The 18,079-nt window shown below is 40.1% G+C and overlaps 1 protein-coding gene across 5 annotated transcripts in view; it reads left to right on the top strand.

Moving 5' to 3' along the window:
* Positions 1-9,317: 9,317 nt before the first annotated feature.
* Positions 9,318-18,079, top strand: part of SNX13 (sorting nexin 13) — a 64,642-nt gene continuing 55,880 nt past the window's right edge. For all 5 annotated transcript variants that reach the window (XR_011724286.1, XM_071735769.1, XM_071735773.1 and 2 more), the window contains exon 1: positions 9,318-9,575. Coding sequence is in view for 4 of the 5 variants with exons in the window: in XM_071735769.1 (XP_071591870.1) it covers positions 9,564-9,575 (12 nt within the window). In the remaining variant the exon portion in view is untranslated. The remainder of the gene's footprint in view (positions 9,576-18,079) is intronic.

Consider the following 18,079-nt stretch of genomic DNA (forward strand, 5'->3'; position numbering starts at 1 on the left):
TCAATGCAGCAATACAATTAATTCTATATTCATTCCACACTGAACTTTCTCTGGACATAGTATAAAGAATTAAGGAGTTTACAAAGCTATGACAATTTTTGCATAACTAGTCCAATCCAAGCTGTGTGCATCCTAATGAAATAATGAGATTCTACTCACAGCTTATACCTAAGGTAAGAGAAGGTATTTTTCCTTATTATCCCAGAAATCCATGTACTTTGGAAACAAAGCTCTGGCTCTTTAGAATTATTTTTGGGTACAGAATGAGCGATTTGAATCAAGGAATATATGTATCAGGAAACAGAAATGAATGTATTGTACTTCCTTGGTTTTCTAATGCTTTAAGATTCACATATGTAAGCAATTCTGTGTCAAGAGGAAGGACAAAAACTTGCTTGCCTAGAGCAGTCTTTCATCATCATATGGCTCAGACACATGACTCCCCAGACAGTGGCTTCAGCTGAAACAACAAAACCAACCACAGGACCTGCAGTAATGATGAACTGCAAGGTACAGTCGATATGCCTAAAACTATTTCATATTTATTGAAAAATAAAGTTTACAGTTTACAGTTTAAAGTTACAGAGCAGACAGTTCCTTTCTCCACTACTGAGAATAACTGGTATATTAGATCCAGATGTGCTTCTGGGAGCTGCCATCAGCCTCAGCTCAGAGCACTTTTTTTCTCAGAGATATAAGCTCTTTGGCTTGATGGAGGTGCAGAAGATGGGTGAAGTGAAGCCAAGCATCTTGCCTGCTCCCTGGGACCATCCCATCCCCAAATGCAAAGCAGAAGACATCAGCTCATATTCATGATCAGGCATTTCTGTAAGGAATGTGGAGATGTTGCCACACTAGGGTCCTAGGAGCAGAAAGGAGGAGGAAAGCATATTCCCAGCGTGAAAAAGGAGGAATAGAACTGAAGAAATACTAAGTCCAGATATTGCAGGGTGAGGGACAAAAGAAAAATCACACTGAATAAGCAGAAAGAGTACAGATGGATGAAAGGGTGTACTAGTAGACTTTGCAGGGCAGATGTTTATTTTCCACAGTTGGATGTAGATAGGACTGTGGTTTTTTCAAAAAATAATCTTAAAATTGCACAATGAGTATATTTTTATAGCTTGGTTTTCTCTTTCCCCTTACATATTTTCTAATGGTATATTTACTGGACTGCTTCAGAAAGGTGTAAGGAAGATCTAGCGCAGTTGATTTATGTTTTGTAGCTAGAAAATCTCCCAGCCTTGCTCTTTGTCACAGTTTCCAGATAATTTAGAGCTTAAATTAGAAAACTAGCTGTTCTTTGGGTTTTAACTCCGGAAACGCTTGCAGATATGGAATAAGTTTTTTATTTCATCTTGTATTAAGGAAGAACTTGATGTAGCTACTGCTTATCTTAACTGGCAAGTGTTTGATTTAATAGATGAATAAAAATTCAAAGTAACAATGTTAAAAGTAGTCTGAGTTGGACAGAATGCATCTTTTCTCCTTTTTCACCTCTAAAGCAGTGGTGAATTTGGAGTAAATCAGTTTTTCTGGCAGTTATTTCATATAACAAAAGTGAGATGGTGATCCCTCTGGGAATCCAGCAAGTACAGGTTTATAAAAGACTGATCAATCTGCTTAGATCCAAAATCTCTTATCAGTATGATGACTTAGCAAATCTGAATTTCAACTCAAAACTGTATTGCAGGGTCCTGTGCTTAGCTGCTTAAGAGTATTTAACTTAGTCTGCAACTTTGCAATATCAACTTTGACCCCAGGGTAGTCTGGGTCAAGTGATGTTTATATTCAGTGTTTCCAAATCTATGTGACTAAATTGTTGGTTTAAGGTGAGGATATAATTTGGCTGCAGCATCAGTCCTGCTTGTAGCATTAGGCATAAATAAGCCTGTTAAATCCACTGATATCATGGAGGAAGAGAAAGAAGAAAAATGCATTTTAGGCTTCCAGATCCTTTTTTAAGTGGGACTGTTTCAAGACAGAACAGGAATTATTTTGGGATTATGGGATTTTATATGGAGAATTTCACCATCCTCCTTTGCTGCAAGAATTAATACTCAGGTATTTGAGTCACTCTGCAAAAGCCTACCCAAGAGTATGCCTTTGCTGATCCTTCATGACCTTTAGATGTGTTGCTGATATCCCCATGTCAGCAGCAGTGGCAAACATTCTACTTCTTCCACAATAAACTGTGGAGAAACCTGTCTGTCCTCTGGGAACTGGATGTGAATTATGAGAATGGCAAAGTGGCAATTAGTCCTCCTGGTAAAGTGAAGGAAGAACCCACACAGAAAAGCTGTGTTCCACCTCACACTTCCTGTCTAGGTGTCAAAGATGGATAGATAAGAAGCTCTTGTGCTTTCAGGGTAAGGAGAGTACTGGCATCACATGAGTAGGAGTTGAAATTAAGAGTGTAATGATCCTTAATTTAATCCTAAATGGCTTGCAGAATCCTAAATGGTTTTGCAGAAGGTCTCTTACCTTGTAGAGGGAGTGTTACAATCAGAATTTTTTTTTTTTCCAAAAAGTAACGTTAAAAAATCTTGTGAAAAACTTGAGAAAAAAACTCCCAGGATATAATTGACAACCCAATCGAACCACAGAAATCATGAAAAGTATTACATTCTTTAGTGAAGGATATATTTTGTATATAAAATCCACCCAGTTAAAGATTCTTTCTAATGTCCTCTCTGACTATATGCCTAACTATGAGGAAGAGGAGTGTCTGAGGAACAGGTTTTTCTAGTGGAGGAGGCACCTGGTAGTCCTTGTACTACATGAAAAACAATTTGGAGTTGACACTGGACTGGTTTTTAACCAGAGGAATAGCAACCAACTTGTGAAGTACATAGGAGAGATTATTCTGGGTCTGGTTTTAATAAAACCAGGGGAAACATGTTCATTCGAATAAGCAATAACTGTTGTCCCCTTCCCAATGCAGTCCAATTGGCATTCCACTTCAGGAATTTGGATTTCCCATGGCTCTTTTCAATTATTATATGACCTCTCTACATTTTGTAGGTTGTTTTTGGGTTGGTTTTTTTTCATCAGCTTTTGTTATGAACAAACTACGGTAAGTGGGCAGCAAAACAAACAAACAGAAAAATGAAATAACCTCAAATGTCCAAGCAGTGAGAGCTCTAGCTCTGAGAGCATATACAGTACCAATAAACTCCTTCACCCACAGAGAAAATGCAAACAGCAGTGACACACAACAGAAAAACTATAAGCCCTCCAGTATCTTCACAGTTTTTTCCAAGGTCTAGAAATTTATTATAATTTACAATATTTAGCTTCTTTCTTAAAGAAATCAGCGGAAAACATAATTTAAAAACAAAAAACAAACAAACAAAAGTTTTAGAATCACTTCTTATTCCCCTGGCCTTCCTCATGGTAATGCATTAAACTACAAAAGTATTTATCCTCTGCTCAGCTTTTGGTTTTTAAATATATTTCTTAACTAAAGAACCTAACGTATCATGTTAACTGCAGTAGAACATGTCAGATTCCTCAGGCTTCTGAGAACTACATCTTCATCTGGGTTTATCTAAAGAGGACACCATCAATCCTAATTTTTCAGAACACAAGTATGGAAAATGGAGCTAAAATTTTTAATGCATAATGCTTTGCTTCCTGTGTATCTTTCTTTTTCTATCAGTCTTTTTAAGTGGGTATTTTCCACCAAAATGTTTTGAGTATATCCCATTTTGTATTCTCCATGCCACTTGATATCTTCATTTTGGTCCTAAGCCACTGGCAAAATTCAGTATCACTGTAACACCTTATCACAGTATCAGTATCACTGTAATCACGATTAAGGCAGCACATAACCTGACAATTCAGGCCCACACTTCATCTGTTTGTCACATGTATCTAATTGCCTGGGAAGATGAACATGATAAAATGATGCAAACAAATTCTTCTTACCAGAAGAGTCAGCTGGGTCTCCAGCTGACAAATAAAACTCATGTATACAAATTGTTTGCAATATGTTCTAAAAATGGCCATATGTATGATTGAGAAGATACCAAAAGGAGGTACTTTTCAGACCTGTAAGCCCATTGCTTTGGCTGCTCTACCTGCCAGACACATTCAGGAGTTCAAATCTCAGAAGTGAAAACATCCAAATGCTTTTGCAACAGACAGTTGCTGTCTTCACATCAAGCTTGGGCAACAGCAAATGTTTTGGAGAACACCAGAAATATCTTCAAACCACAGAGAAACATACTCATGACTCCTGACCCACTTGGAAAGAGAGAATGGGATCATTCGTACTGCAGAATAAGCATTCCATTTAACAGCTTTGCCTTCAAGTTAGTGTATCATTCAGATAAAGGATTGCATTGGTTGCTCCCAAATGAATTTTGTGCATTAAAGTGACTCTTCAGCAGAATTTTTTATCCTATCTTGCTCCCCTCTGCAGCAGCAGTGTGCAAATAGCATAGGAAGCCTTCTGTTTGTGTGCATTATTTTCACAAAAATTCCACAGCCAGAAGCTAAGCAGCTGATGACTAACATCTATGTTACAGTTCTGAGGATTACTCTAGTCATGCCATTATAGACTTCTGAAAGAGACACTATTATAATTTTGAGACAGTTTTCCTTGTATTAAGAAAAACAGTTTATCTTTATTATAACAATTGCTTAGGCAGCTAGGATTGAGCCCCTAAAGCAAACAGTGCTGGTCCTAGCTGGAGAAAGCTGGTTGAATGGCAGAAAGTTCACTACTGTGAAGCAATGTAAACTGGAAAAAGCTTTGAAAGAAATTTCAGCCTTCAATAAATAATTTTAAGAATATGAACAATGGGCAGATATTGCATCCTTATTGCAAAGTATGAAGCAGGCACTATAAACGTGATGCTTCTTCAGTAATTATTTATCTTATACCCAACCTTTACACCATATTGTCTAGAGCAGTCCTTTCACCTACAGTCTTGCATTTTCTGTCTTTGCTGCATCTCACGTGAATGATGAGAAAACAGAAAGTGAATGAGGTCTTTAATTGGAAATTATGGAGTTGTGATCCTGATCAGAAGCGAAACCTGATCAGGCAGTTCATACCAAAGAACTTAGAACAACATCCTGAAATAACAGAATATTCAAATTTCACACAAAGAAGACACATCAAGTTCCCCTTTCAATCATGTTGCTACGCAGACTTTTGGGGTCATCTGAAGTGCAATAGAATTCAGCTATAAAGACAGAGAACTGCTTTTAAACAGTGAGACTGAACACTGAATGTCTACACATTTTTCAGACCTCCCGACCCCACCCTCTCCCCCCCAAATTAAAACACACAAATTAAAACAACCTTCAGCAAACTCCAGCCATACAGCCACCCTGAGTTACAACTAAAACCAAGAGGACAAAAGCCAAACTTTAGTTTATGTGAATTGGCTATGGAGAATCAGAGCTAATTTATAGTGTACAGAAATAATTTTATAATAGATCTTTTCTAGGTTGTAAAGAAAGACACAAAAGTTTAGGCTTGTTGATGATGTTAGAAACAGTCCAGTAGCCCTTCTAATGAAAGTGCTTAGTAAAGCAAAATTGTTTTGTTTGCCCAGTGTGCCCTCCACCCAGCCCTGACTGTTGTTTCCCCTTTCCTCAGTCCTCACTTGTTTTCTTTACACCAGGAGAACATATCTTTCTGCCTTCTGAGTGCAGATTACTGTTGTTTCAGAGGCTATCTTGATGGCAACTAGGTCATGGATTAAATTTTTCATAAGCTGGTGAGCTAGCAGTTATTTAGGTTGTGGGGCTGCCCTCCTTTCAGTGTTGGAAAATAATTTGCACTCTTTTTTACTTTGCTGCAAGTTGGCACAGTTGCTCTTTTACTGCTAAATCTTACCTGGCCTGCATCTGCCCCCTCACAACTACATTTTTGTCTCTGAGCCTGTGTACCAACTTAGTGTGCTCACTATGCTTCACTTTAGTAAAAAACTTACAGCCTGTCAGAGCTATCCCTATTGCCTCCTGCTCTATTTCAGATTTTAATGCTGTGGCCATCCGTAATTTCAATAGATAATAGATAATAAAAGATAACCCTCATCCTCCTCCCCACTACAGCTGCCAGTGTCTCCAGCAGGATTCCAGAATGTGGATGGAGGCTATCAGACAACTTCCTTATCTTGTAGTCAGTACAAGAAAACTGTAATAACTAAAGAACACTAAGACATTTGGCAACAAATAGCTGTCTTATAAATAGGAAGGTATTTGCAGCCATCAATATGAAGGTAGTCCTGGTTAGATATTAATCTCTGAATATTTTAAGGACTGGGTGCAAACACTTTCTGCCAGGGTTTTGTTTGACTACAGACACATATACTTGCCCTCACACAGTTCTGTGCAAAGTGGTTGCAGGTTTGTGGAAGTGGCAAGAAAAATAAGGAGCACGCTGCTGTGCCTGGATGAGCCTGGTACTGATCCAGGTGCTGATCCAGGTGCTGATGTGGCTGCAGCGCTTCCGTGAAGTACATGAGCTCATTGCACCACCAGTACCCAGCTGCACGGGTAACAAATGCCCAAGGATAAAATGTAAGGAATATGACTCTCATGGATAACTCGAGATTCAAGTCTAAGAGCTTTATTGTCATTTGAAGATGGGCTCAGGGGAACAAATGCTAAAGTGATGTTGGTCTACCACTGGTAGACAACTTTCAATCCCAGCTGAAGCATTGTTTCCAGATTTCCTTGTACTAGGAAAGGAGGTGCTTAGAAACACCCTCCTTCCCAGGGGGAAAAAAAAAAATTGTAACTAGATTGTTTCAGTTTATTTCAAGGACTGGAACAGGCAACTTAACTGTTTTCAGTGATTGGCAGCTTTCTTTTCTCTCCCACCTTCATGCTACTCCCAGCAGCCTAGTTTTTCAAGAAGTCCCTCATATCATCCTCTTTCCAAGCTGCTTCTTCTTCTCACCTCTCCTTTACACTACTGCCATTGTATGCTTCTCTCCTTCCTCACAGCCTCATTCCTGCTATCAAAATTACACTTTTCCCTTTTGAAGTTAAGATGCTATTAACCAAAACTTAAAACAAGGTGTTATAACATTAATAACCCATTTGTCAAAAATATTAGGGATATGCTGACAGGTGTAAAACCAGAGAACCTTTTTCAGTAGAAGCATTGGAAAGTTTATTCCAGCAGTAAAAGGATGGAAGGTTCTTCCCAGACTAGTATGATGTTGGACTGCCAAGTATCAAGCAGAAGTAGAGGAAAATTCAAATTCAAGTACAATATATTAACTGAGACTTCATCTTGCTGTGAGACTTGTGTAAGATTTGCTCTTCTTTCACATCTGGCCCAGTTAAGATGTATACAGTTTTGCAGTAAGGTCCTTTTGAAAACTTTACCAGATGTGTCATACAAGGTAAAGAAGTATGGTGCTAAAAGACAGTTTATTTTGCTAGACTATCAGCTTGATTCAACTACTATCATGTATATTTATTCATAAGTATGAGACTTTCACCTCTTGTTTACCCCTTACATTTTATAAGTTGGGTAATTTATCTTATCAGTTCATGATACTGTGCCTTGCCCAGAAAATGTATTTATGACATGGAATATATAAGTGACATGGCAAACAGTAGATATGTTGATTCCATTTCCTAACTAGCTAAGTATGCGTTGATTTTTTTTCTGTAATCACACAACTAATGATTTACTGATCATTCTGCTATATTATGGACCTTGTCAGGGTTTCCTCTACCACAGACCTGAGCACAGGCCATGATTTGACTGAACTGAACTGTGATGAAAGCCACAGAGAACCAGAGCTGTGTGTATACATGACTGTCTTCCAAACAAGCATCTTCAGAAAGCTGTAAATAAATTTCAGTGGACCAAAGCAATACAATGGAATTAGTATTGCACAACTTCCATCACTCAACGTTTTTGAACAATTTTTAATTTATCAAGATGGTGAAATATCATGCGAAAGATCAGTCCATGGTCTGCTATTGTTAAACCTATTGTTTAAAATAGAGTTGTGTGTACTTTGGGATTTGGATTTTCTCTGAGGGATATGCTTGGAGGAAAGGGTAACGCTCTTAATGAAACATTAAAAGACAAAAACACAGAAGTACAAAGCTTATTAGATACTTTAAAATACTAGTAATAAACTACTCTGAACATCAAGGCTCTGATTTTTTTGATTTGTATAACTCACAGCTGAGTTTCCAACAGGGGAAAACCGGTCATGTGAGTAAAACCAAAACTCAGCAATACAAACAAAACTAAGAAGTGGGTAACCTTGAAGTGCTAAGTATTTAACAATCTTTGGGAAAGTTAGAGAACAAACCCCACCAGTTTTAAGAGCTGCCAATATACTTAGTGCCTCTGCAACAAAAGGGGCTTTGCTTTTACATGGGCGGAAAAAACGTTGTAAGTGAAGAAGGCTTTTTTTCTTCATGTTATAATAGTAGTGCTGCTTTTCCTCCAGCTTCACTATTAACTGTTACTCTTCTTTGGTGTAAATTTTGTGCTGTTTGGGATGCAAAAAAATGGCCCGTCTTTTTTTCTACTGCCCGAATGCACCTCAAGTTACCTTTATGACTTTGAAGTCTACTTAAAAAGCAAGCAAAAACCGACAAAAAAATTGTGTTAAAAACAAATATCAGATCGGAATCTTTCTGTGTATTAAAACACTGAGCTGTGGGGGTACCTTGCCTCCTGAGCAGGGCTCGCTGGCCTAGGGCTGACAAGGCTCCCGTTCTGAGATGCGTTTCAGTTCCACAACTTCGCCATTACTTTAAAACAGTGTAGGCAATAGGTTTATAGATATCTCCTTCCCCAGATCTAGAGCAGGGAATGATAAGCAGTGCTGCACATGTTACTGGTGGACCACAGGCATGTTGCTTGGTCGGAAATTTAAGAAAATATTTCTATTAGCGTCCTCAGGACAGCTGCCTGGCACCGAAGAACTCTGTGACAAGGCACACTGGCGTCTCAAGGGAGACAGAGCAGTAATAAAAACCAGTTCTGCTGCCCTCAACTTCTTCCTTTCGGGCTGCGCAGCGTTTCAGGGCAGCTGCACCGCGGGACAGGCTCAGGCTTCGGTACGGACCCTCCGGGCCACACACGACCTGAATTTACCAGACCGCGGGGCCCCGACACCTCCCCGTCCGCCACACCGCTGACCTGGGGCCGGATCCTAGCAGCCGGCCACCTTTTCTGCCTATGGCTCCGCTGGCCCAGGTAAGCACCGGCGCAAGGAAAGAGCAGCTATCTGGGACGTGGTTGGGCGGAGCAGGGAGCGGAGAGATCCGGCCCCGGTAGGGGCGGCCCCGCGCCCCGCAGACCCAATGGGCGGGCGCGCCGGGAGGGGAGCGGCGGCGGTGCACGTAGCTTTCCCAAGATGGCGGCCTCTCCGGACACTGCTGCGAGGGCGGCCGTGAGGCTGGGGGCGGCGGGCGGCCGCTGAGGGAGGAGGCAGGGGGCTGGCGGCGTTCGCCTCGCCTCGCCTCCCCGCAAGGTTGAGGGGAGCTTTTCGTGCGGCCCTCAGGCTTCACCATGCTGCGGGGCTAGAGCCGCCGAGGCGCCGCAGCGCAGCGGGGTAATAATGTTAGCAGAGGTAAGAGCCCTGCTGCGGCCGGCGGGGTGCGTGAGGGAGGGAGCGGCTCTCCGTTCGCCCCAGCGGGCGGCTGCGCGCCGCAACCCGCGGCGGAGAGAGCGTTCTGCCCTCCGCCGGGGGCCTCCGACCTGCCAAGGTAGCAGGCAGCCTCCCCCTTGGCGGAGAGGACAAGCGCCGGCCAGCTCGCCCAGACCAGCGCCGGGCCCCTTTTATCCCCCTTCCCTCTTCCCAGGCTGGGCGCTTTTTCCCTGCCAGAGGCTGGCTGGTTGGGACGCGAAGAGGGACGCTCCAGCGCCTCGGCTGAGCCCGGCCCGCCGGTCTGCCGGGGCGGACCCGCCCTCCCCCGTGATCCGCCGGCGGCGAGGCTTTCCCGCCCGGCAAGGGGCGGCGGGGCCGCTCCTCCGCGGTGGCCCCGTTTCTGGGAGAGCATTTGTGGTGAGGAGGGAGGCCTGCCTCGGCCTTAGGCCTCGCCGGAGAGATGTCCCCGCCCGGGCCCCCAACGCCGGTTCCGACTCCAGCTCCTCTGGCCTCCTTCTCTGCGGTAGCTTCGTGAAGGCTCCGTGTTGTCTTTCTATTTAAACAGCTTAAACCGAATAGTTTTGCTGTTGCAGGAGTTTTTGGTTGTGGGTAATTGGTAGAAGTCAGCTGCCGCGGTTGGCTTCTCCCTGGTTAGGGATTTCTGTCCCAAAGCATCTGGACAGCTAAGCTGTGAGGCAAGCAGGTATTTCAGGACCAGTGCGGGCAAGAAATGGCTACTGTGTCTGGAGGTGCTCTCAAAGGGAAGATCTGCAGTTGCTTTCTAGAAAGTTGCTGGAAATGAGACTTTCCCTCATACTCAGTTTTCTCTGCAAAGACTGATTGCTTTTCTATTTTAAATATGTCTGCAAGGATGTCTGGCATACAGATATTTTCCAGCATGATGACTGTGTTATTTGTGATGCGTGTTTTATAACTTGTCATTCCATCCTGCCGTGAAGGTTATTTGTCCAAAACTGAATTTTCTTAAATCTTAAGCATCCTGAAAGGTCAAGGCTTGCTTTCTTACACCTGAAAGAATTATCTTTGCTTTCCTGAATGACAGGTCAAAAAGCATCCTTAAGCTTTCAATTTGCATCAGTTAAAAGTTTCAGGTGATTAGGAAAGTGGTTCCGGACTGCCATGAGCTCTTGGATTTCCCTGTGAGGCTATAGTTTGCCAGCTGAGTTAAAGCTGTAAAAATATGTGACCTATTTTTGTGTGAAGGGTATTTGGTGAGTGATCAGGGTTAACAGTCTGCATGAAATAGTGTTGGTGAGTGCAATGAGTAAGCATTAACCACAGTAATTTCTATTATTTTAAGGGTGCTATAGAACATTCTGGGTCAGTGCTTCATACTGGACTGTTTGTTCTGTTTGATGGCTGTGTGCATCTTTCCAAGATACTTTATTATCTTGGAATTTTTCTAATACCACTGATGTAGCAGCATGGAGGACACTTCCTCCATTAGATTTGCAAAGTTAAACCTAGTTCACATGCATGTGATAACCAGTTATGATGCTGGTCTTGGTGTATGGAGGACTGTTTTCTGGTATCCTTTATTTCTAGTTCCTGTACATAAAATACTCTCTCTCCTAGACAAAATGTTTCAGGGTGAAGTATTCCAGGCTTGGTCTCTGGCAAGGGGGTGACTTTAAATTTTGGGGGACCTGGCAAAGTTGCAGGCTTGGCTTACCAGCCTAAAAGCAATTGTGGAGAATTCTAACTACCAGACAGCTCCTGGCTGTCAGAGGACCCACCTGACATGTGAACTGTAGGGAGTCCTTTTCAGCATGCTTTTTTGAGTGTGCCAATGATGACTCGGTAGCTAAACTCCTTGTGAAAATTGCATGCAGTCACACCCATTAACACTTTCCACACTGCAGGAAGATGCAGGGTGCTTCAAGACTACTGATACGTGTAGTATTCTATAAACAACTAAATGTCTTTTTTTTTTTTTTTTCCTTCCTTTATATGTGAAAATTGAGGTAGACATTAGAGTAGGGCAATAGTGAAAATTGCATGTCTGTGGGCTACCTAAGCTTATCTTAATAACTTTGAGGAACAGGACCACTAGACAGCCAGTAAGTCTGGTTTGTTTTTTTTTTTTTCTCCTCTCTCAAAATAGCTCCTTTATTTAAGAACATAAAGTGAAATGAGGTAAAAAGATTTGCAGCATATTTGTGAACCTGAGCAGTTTGCTACTGTCTGGCATACCCAAGGTCACTCTCAGTTCTTTTTTTTTTTTTTTTTAGCCATTAAAAATTTAGAAACATTCCTTGCACTGTAATTGTTTAACTATGTAGAGAGCATTTTTCTTAAATATATTTAGAGCACAAAGGAGAGGCAGAATCTGGTTCTACATGTATTGTTATCATGCAGTTAAAACATAACTTACAGTTTCTCAAGATCAGTTTCCTATATCCTTTGACTATATCCATATATGCTGACCCCAGCAGATTCAGTCCAGTTTTGTGTGGATGCAGTTATGATTAGGACCTTGTAATCAGTAATTTCAGGGGAAGATCGCACTTCCTGTCAGGAAAATACTGGTTGTGCTTTTTATTTGGCTCTTACTGCAGGTCGTCTTATTTTAGTTGCAACAGAAATTGTGTTGTTTGAGTGCCAAGCACATAGACTTTTTTACCTATTTAGCAAACACTGTTCCCCAGCGTTTCATCATCTTGGTCATCAGAACTCATTTCTGCTGTCACGTTGAATACATTCTGCCTGCATGAGTTCAGAGTCCTGCTGCTGTGATCATTTCCCTAGTCGGCTGGGTTGGCCTTTCTGTGTCTTTTCACTTGTTCCCCTTTTCTCCTTCAGCAGATGTCTGCTTTGCATTTCAAGACCTAGAGCTGCCTGTTCCCATGCGACTGTTTCAACACTTTTTTTTTTTCTGATGAGGCCATGGTGGACACAGGTTGCAAAGGTCCTTTTCTTGTATTTGCAGTCAGCTGTCTTCACCATTCTAAACTCTTGTGTGGTAGCAGTCAGTTGTACTGCCCTGACCACAGCAAGGCAGTGAGTATTTTACAACTCTAACTCTTGCTGATCAATAGTGTCTTAAATTCTGATGGGATCAAACATTAAATGGGATTTTGATGAGACTTAGTTTACAAGAAGGTTTAGAATGTCTTTCAAGTTGATGTCCTGTGCTTTCTACATTTGCAACCCATGTTGCTTCCAAAGGTACTTTAGAAAGTCTGACGAGCAGATTTCTTTTTCAGTTTTTTTCCCCCTCCAGTTGTTCATTAAACTGCTTTGAGATGCTGAGACCTTCCTTCTAAATGTATGAGCACCTAAATTTTTGACAACTTCATTCTCAGCTTGGCAGGAGTACTTTGTTGCAGTATTAGTGACAATTGAGAAGGTTTTTGAAATTGGGCAAAGTAGGAAGACTTTTTAATTGTCCACATCTGACCATGCAAAATGAGCTCTGGCATGTTAATATTTCTTGTTATTGCAACTGGTCAAGATAATTCACAAACTTCATGTAGTATTTCCTTTCCATTACACAATCTAGTTTTTGTTTTATGAGAGATATGTAAAAGCATTTTTTGCTAAACTTCAATAGCTACTAACCATTCAGAACTGGTTTTGAGCAAAGCTATGCAGATTAGCCTGATCTTATTTTAATAATTCCATATTCTGTGGAGTTTCATTTAGCACTATGTGAGGAATGGAAAAATTAGAAAAATTAGCCTTTTACAAAGATGGATGTCATGTATTCCTAGTATTTGCTTTTAAATATTTTGCTGGCTATTAATAAAAGCTAGTGTTTAAACTCTTAGGACTGTTCTTGGAGTGTACAGTTGTTGACTAAACTGCTGAGGATGAATGCAGAGTTCTGCAACAACCATAAAATGTCAGTCTGGAATATTCCCAAAAAGTGTGTGAAAGAGGAAAACTATAAATGTCTTTATTGAACTAAAAATAATGAAAGGTTCTCTGGTTAGATAGCTGAAAGAGCTCCAAATGTTGTTTTCCTCTGTCTAGTATCACTCTAGGGAATTATCTCTGTTTAAAATATGTTTGTCCCTTTCTCCCCACCCTTACAAAGATGACAAAGCACTTGAACTAGCATTAGGAGAGCTGCTATTGTGACAAACAAGAAACCATTGAAGTTGTATGTGACTTATTGGCAACACTTAAAAGAATTAATATTTTGAAGTCCCATTAGCACTTTTCACCATTGCTTGGCTGAGAGTACTGAGGCTGGAATAATATAAAAATCAATTGCTATTGGAAGTTGCAGTTACAGGAGAGAGAAGCTTCAAGCAGTACAAGGCATCGTGATCTTGGGCTTAATTGCTTGTTCTCTTTCCTCCAACAGTAAGTTGTATGTGATTTCTGAATTGAAAAAATGAGGCATTACTTAATGAGGTAAACAAAATGTTTCAGCTAGAGTGCTCTAGCCCTCTTTACAGAAGAGGGTCTTTAAGGTTTAGACCTTAAAGTGATTATTCTAACACTGTGATTATAGATATGAGGTGAAACAGGCATTTATTTTTAATGTGAGGAAGTTCAGATGGCAGGTATGCTCAGATAGGGAACTCCTTTTATACCTGCCATTTCTTTTGGAAAAAGAGGCCAACCCCTGTCCTGTCAGAGTTTGAGATTATCTGTTAAAAAAATTATTCTTGCACTGAGGCAGAGGTAGCTGTAAAATCCTCAGAGGGGAGGTGGGTTTCTGAAGTTACGGTGTTGATTTGCTTTATGTTTTCTCTATGGAAAGAGCTGAGATCTCAATGTTGTGGTTAAAACAGCATGAGTCAAATTTATTCTTGTATTTTACCATTTGCATTTTACAAACATTTTAAAAGCCACACAGATTTTTAAATAGTTTTGTTCAAGTGGGGTTCTCTAAAAACGCAGGGATTTCCCAGAACAGAATTAGTTTGCCCATAGTGATTAATTCAGTAGTTTAATTTGAAGTTATTTTACCAATGACCCTTAAACTTTTTGCATCTTACTGCTCTGCTCTGTGTATTTTCTTGGACAGTAAGTGCAAGACCAACTTGATTTGAACCTTGCCATCAGAAGGTGATAAACTCATCTCTGCTTGATTACATGCTGGTACATCCCTTCCTGCATCAAATGACTCACATGATCTCCTTTCTCTGCCTGGACAAGGTTTAGAAGAATTTTGGATTATCAGGAATATTATATATTGAAAATTGCTTTTTATTTCACAGGTGGAAGTCATGCTGTGTTTATTGAAGTGAGGGGTAATATGGCCTAATTAGAAGTTCTCAGGTACCTGTTCTCTAGGACATTGGTTTCTAAAATGCTTAGTTCAGTCTCATTGCAATTGGAATTCTGGATAGGAAGATGATTTCTACACATTTTCTTTCCAAGAATGTTCATGAATTTGAGGGCTGACTTTGAAGAGCATTAATCTGTGTCAATGCAGTTTTTGCTTTTGTTACAATGTGAATTTTTTTTTTATTTTTTATTTATTTTTGTTCTTCTGCCTTTCTATCCTTAATCCCATGGTTCTGGCAGGAGTGAGGTGATCCCAGTTCTGTTTCATAAATACCACTATTTTGAGTACATGAATTCCTGTTCTTCAGTATGTCTTTTCAATTCTAAGAAATTACCTTATTAAGCAGGCTGATGCCTCTGAGGCAGTGGAGGTTAGGCTGCATCTTGTGATGTAAGGGGATGAATTTGAGCAGGAAGTTTGAATAACTATGTATCCTGTAGCATGCTCTGAATTTCCACTCTTCCTGTTAGTGCTTAGAGACAAGGTCAAGTAGAAAATACTCTAGAAGTTTGCCCTGAAATTCTTGCTCCAGCTAAGCAACTGATTATGAAACAGTGCCTCAGACTTTGGGTAATGTCTCTCAGAGCTCTTAATCGGTACTGAAAGCAGTGGGAAGGAACATGCCTGATGTTCTCAGTCCTCCTGTATTCAGCAGTTGGCATTCCAGACTGTGTGGATGAGTTAAAAATCTGCTAGTGTACATCCTTTAAGAAATAAGTATCCAGTGTGTGTAACTGTAGAAAGAGTGATTGCTTTAAAGTTTTGATCATCATCAAAATGATCCTGGAACAGTTTGAGTTGGAGCCATAATGAAGCCTTGCTCATTGCTGTGCTGCTGATATAACTGCTGGTGCAGACTGGGCCCTTTCTTCTGTGTAAGACCTGGCTACCTCTTCACTTAAACATTTGCATTCTGTGTCCTTTTTAATAACTCAAAGCTTTATTTATTTTCAGTTTTCCTAAATGCTGTAGCTTTTCCTAACACTGTATTCTTTATTTTCTGGAGCATATGTAGTGATTTTTTTATATCTTGAAAATAATAGGATCAGTAATTGTGGTATGTATTCCTTATCTACTGAAATAGCTATTTGTGTTTGAAATCACATCTGTATTTTGCTGTGCCTTTTTTTCTCTCTTTTTTTTTTTCCCCTGAAATGCTGTGCTGAGTGGTTTCCCTTCCACCCCAGTACATCGGGACATATTTGTTACTGATGAATGGCTTAATTTGTAATGAAAACTGATTGAGGTAGCTACCATCTTTTAACATACTTTAAAAATACTTTTTTATAGTTTATATACTCAAATTAGTATTTCTGATTAAAAAAATTGAAATGTCATTAACTTTGTAAAGTAAAATCAGGTACTATCGGAATCTTAAATTTTGTGATTTAATGTCTTGGGTACGGGTTTAATCTGATGTTAAATCCAATGAAATGGGAATTATTTCTTACAGTTACTTAGTTGCTTACATATAGCTTTTTAAATTCTTGTGGAAAACAAATTGTTTTGTGTGAATATAATTGTTTTAAAGAGATGACACTTCTTTATAGCTCTAAACTAGGACAATAAGGTTCTGTTTTGAATTTTTGCTCTTACTTCAGTGTTCTGTTTCACAGTTAACACTTTTTTGTAAATTGATTACTCTGCAGTAGTTGCATTAAACATAACTTTCTCACTGTGTGTGTATAAGCATTTAATACTAGTGCCTTGCCTTATGCCCTTATGACTATATAAAGTTGCATTCTCTCTTTCATCCTTCATGTGAGTATTAGAGGTGCATGTGTGAGTAGAACTTTGAAATTGTCTTACTTATTTCTTTACATTGGTTTTAAGGTCTGGGCTTTACATAGTATTAGTCCTGTGTCTTTCAATTGGCGGTTGCCCTACTACAACTCTGTAACGAATTCTTGAGAAGATGGAGTTGGCAACAGTGAGACCGAAGGCAAACTTCCTGTTTTATGAAAGTTTCCAAGCACTTTCATTACTTTATTGGCTATTTTCCTTTACTGAATTTCACTTAAGGATGGCCTGCACTTTCCCATTACTGTTTCTTTTAATTGTGCTTTATTGAAATAGAAAAAGAATTTCAAATAGAAAACAAACAAGTGTATTGGTAAAATTTTAATATGTTATGCTTACATACATCTTAATTTTTCTTGTGGAATTTCTAGATGTTTACCCATAACTATTCTCTATTTTTTGATGCATTGTTGCGAAGCATGTTTCTGTTTTCCAATGGTTACAGTAACTGGGTTGCTACTTTGTGGAGTAGTATACCTAGGTTAGTCTACAAAGGCTTCCACTTTGCTGCCTGTATGGTTCTGTTTTGTTTATTTGTGTTTAGTTCCTCTTTATTTTTCTTCCTTATGTATATATACATACTCTTCCTTTGTTTTTTTCTTGCTTTAACTGGGTTGGCCATGTAGTTTTCTTTAGTTACCCTGCAGCATAAGATAGCTGGTGTGACATCTAACAGCTAAGTAGCAACTGCATTAGCAATTGTTTCATCTTGATGAACCAACCTTTGCCCGTGAAACTGCTGCATAAACAGCTGCATGGTCTGGTGTGAGGAAAGCAGATAGTGCTAAAATTAGCTAACTCCACCTCGCTTAGGCTTCTTTTTTGTACTTGATGTCTTGAGTCAAGTGGCAGTGATTGAGGTTTTTAGATATCTCCTGTAAACTTGCCCTGAGAGCTGGACACTCAAATGGCTTAATTAGTTTCATCTATAATTAGTTTCAGTCTATAATCTTCAAGTATTAGTGGCAAGAGTTGATGCAGCATTTCTGTGGTTTTCTTTCCCCACTTCTCTTCCAAATTAATTGAAAATTGTTGGAAACATTCCATGCCCTGATGTTTGAGACTGAAATGTTCCACCAAGCTGATAAAACTGTCCCTCTATCTGAACTTCAATTGCAGATGTTCCCTAAAGAGGGAAGCTCTTTAGTGTCACAGGTAGTATATGCACCTGGGAGATAATCAGGGAGTAGTTGGCACAGTAACTGTGGGCCCTGTTTATTTGTGAGGAAGGGAGGAAGACTACTTAATGCTAAAAGATCCATCTAGGGACTCAACAGGCTCTTGGCTTCCATAGAGAGGCCAGATGTACAGAGGAGGCTTCACTCTAATTACACTTACCTGTTTGCTTCTGAGCTACACACTGCAGCCCCTCTCAGCAATGTTGTGCAGCAGATCTCTTGAATAATACCTGTGAAGCTGT

This window comes from Heliangelus exortis, chromosome 2, assembly GCF_036169615.1.
Source record: "Heliangelus exortis chromosome 2, bHelExo1.hap1, whole genome shotgun sequence".
Taxonomy (NCBI): Eukaryota; Metazoa; Chordata; class Aves; order Apodiformes; family Trochilidae; genus Heliangelus; species Heliangelus exortis.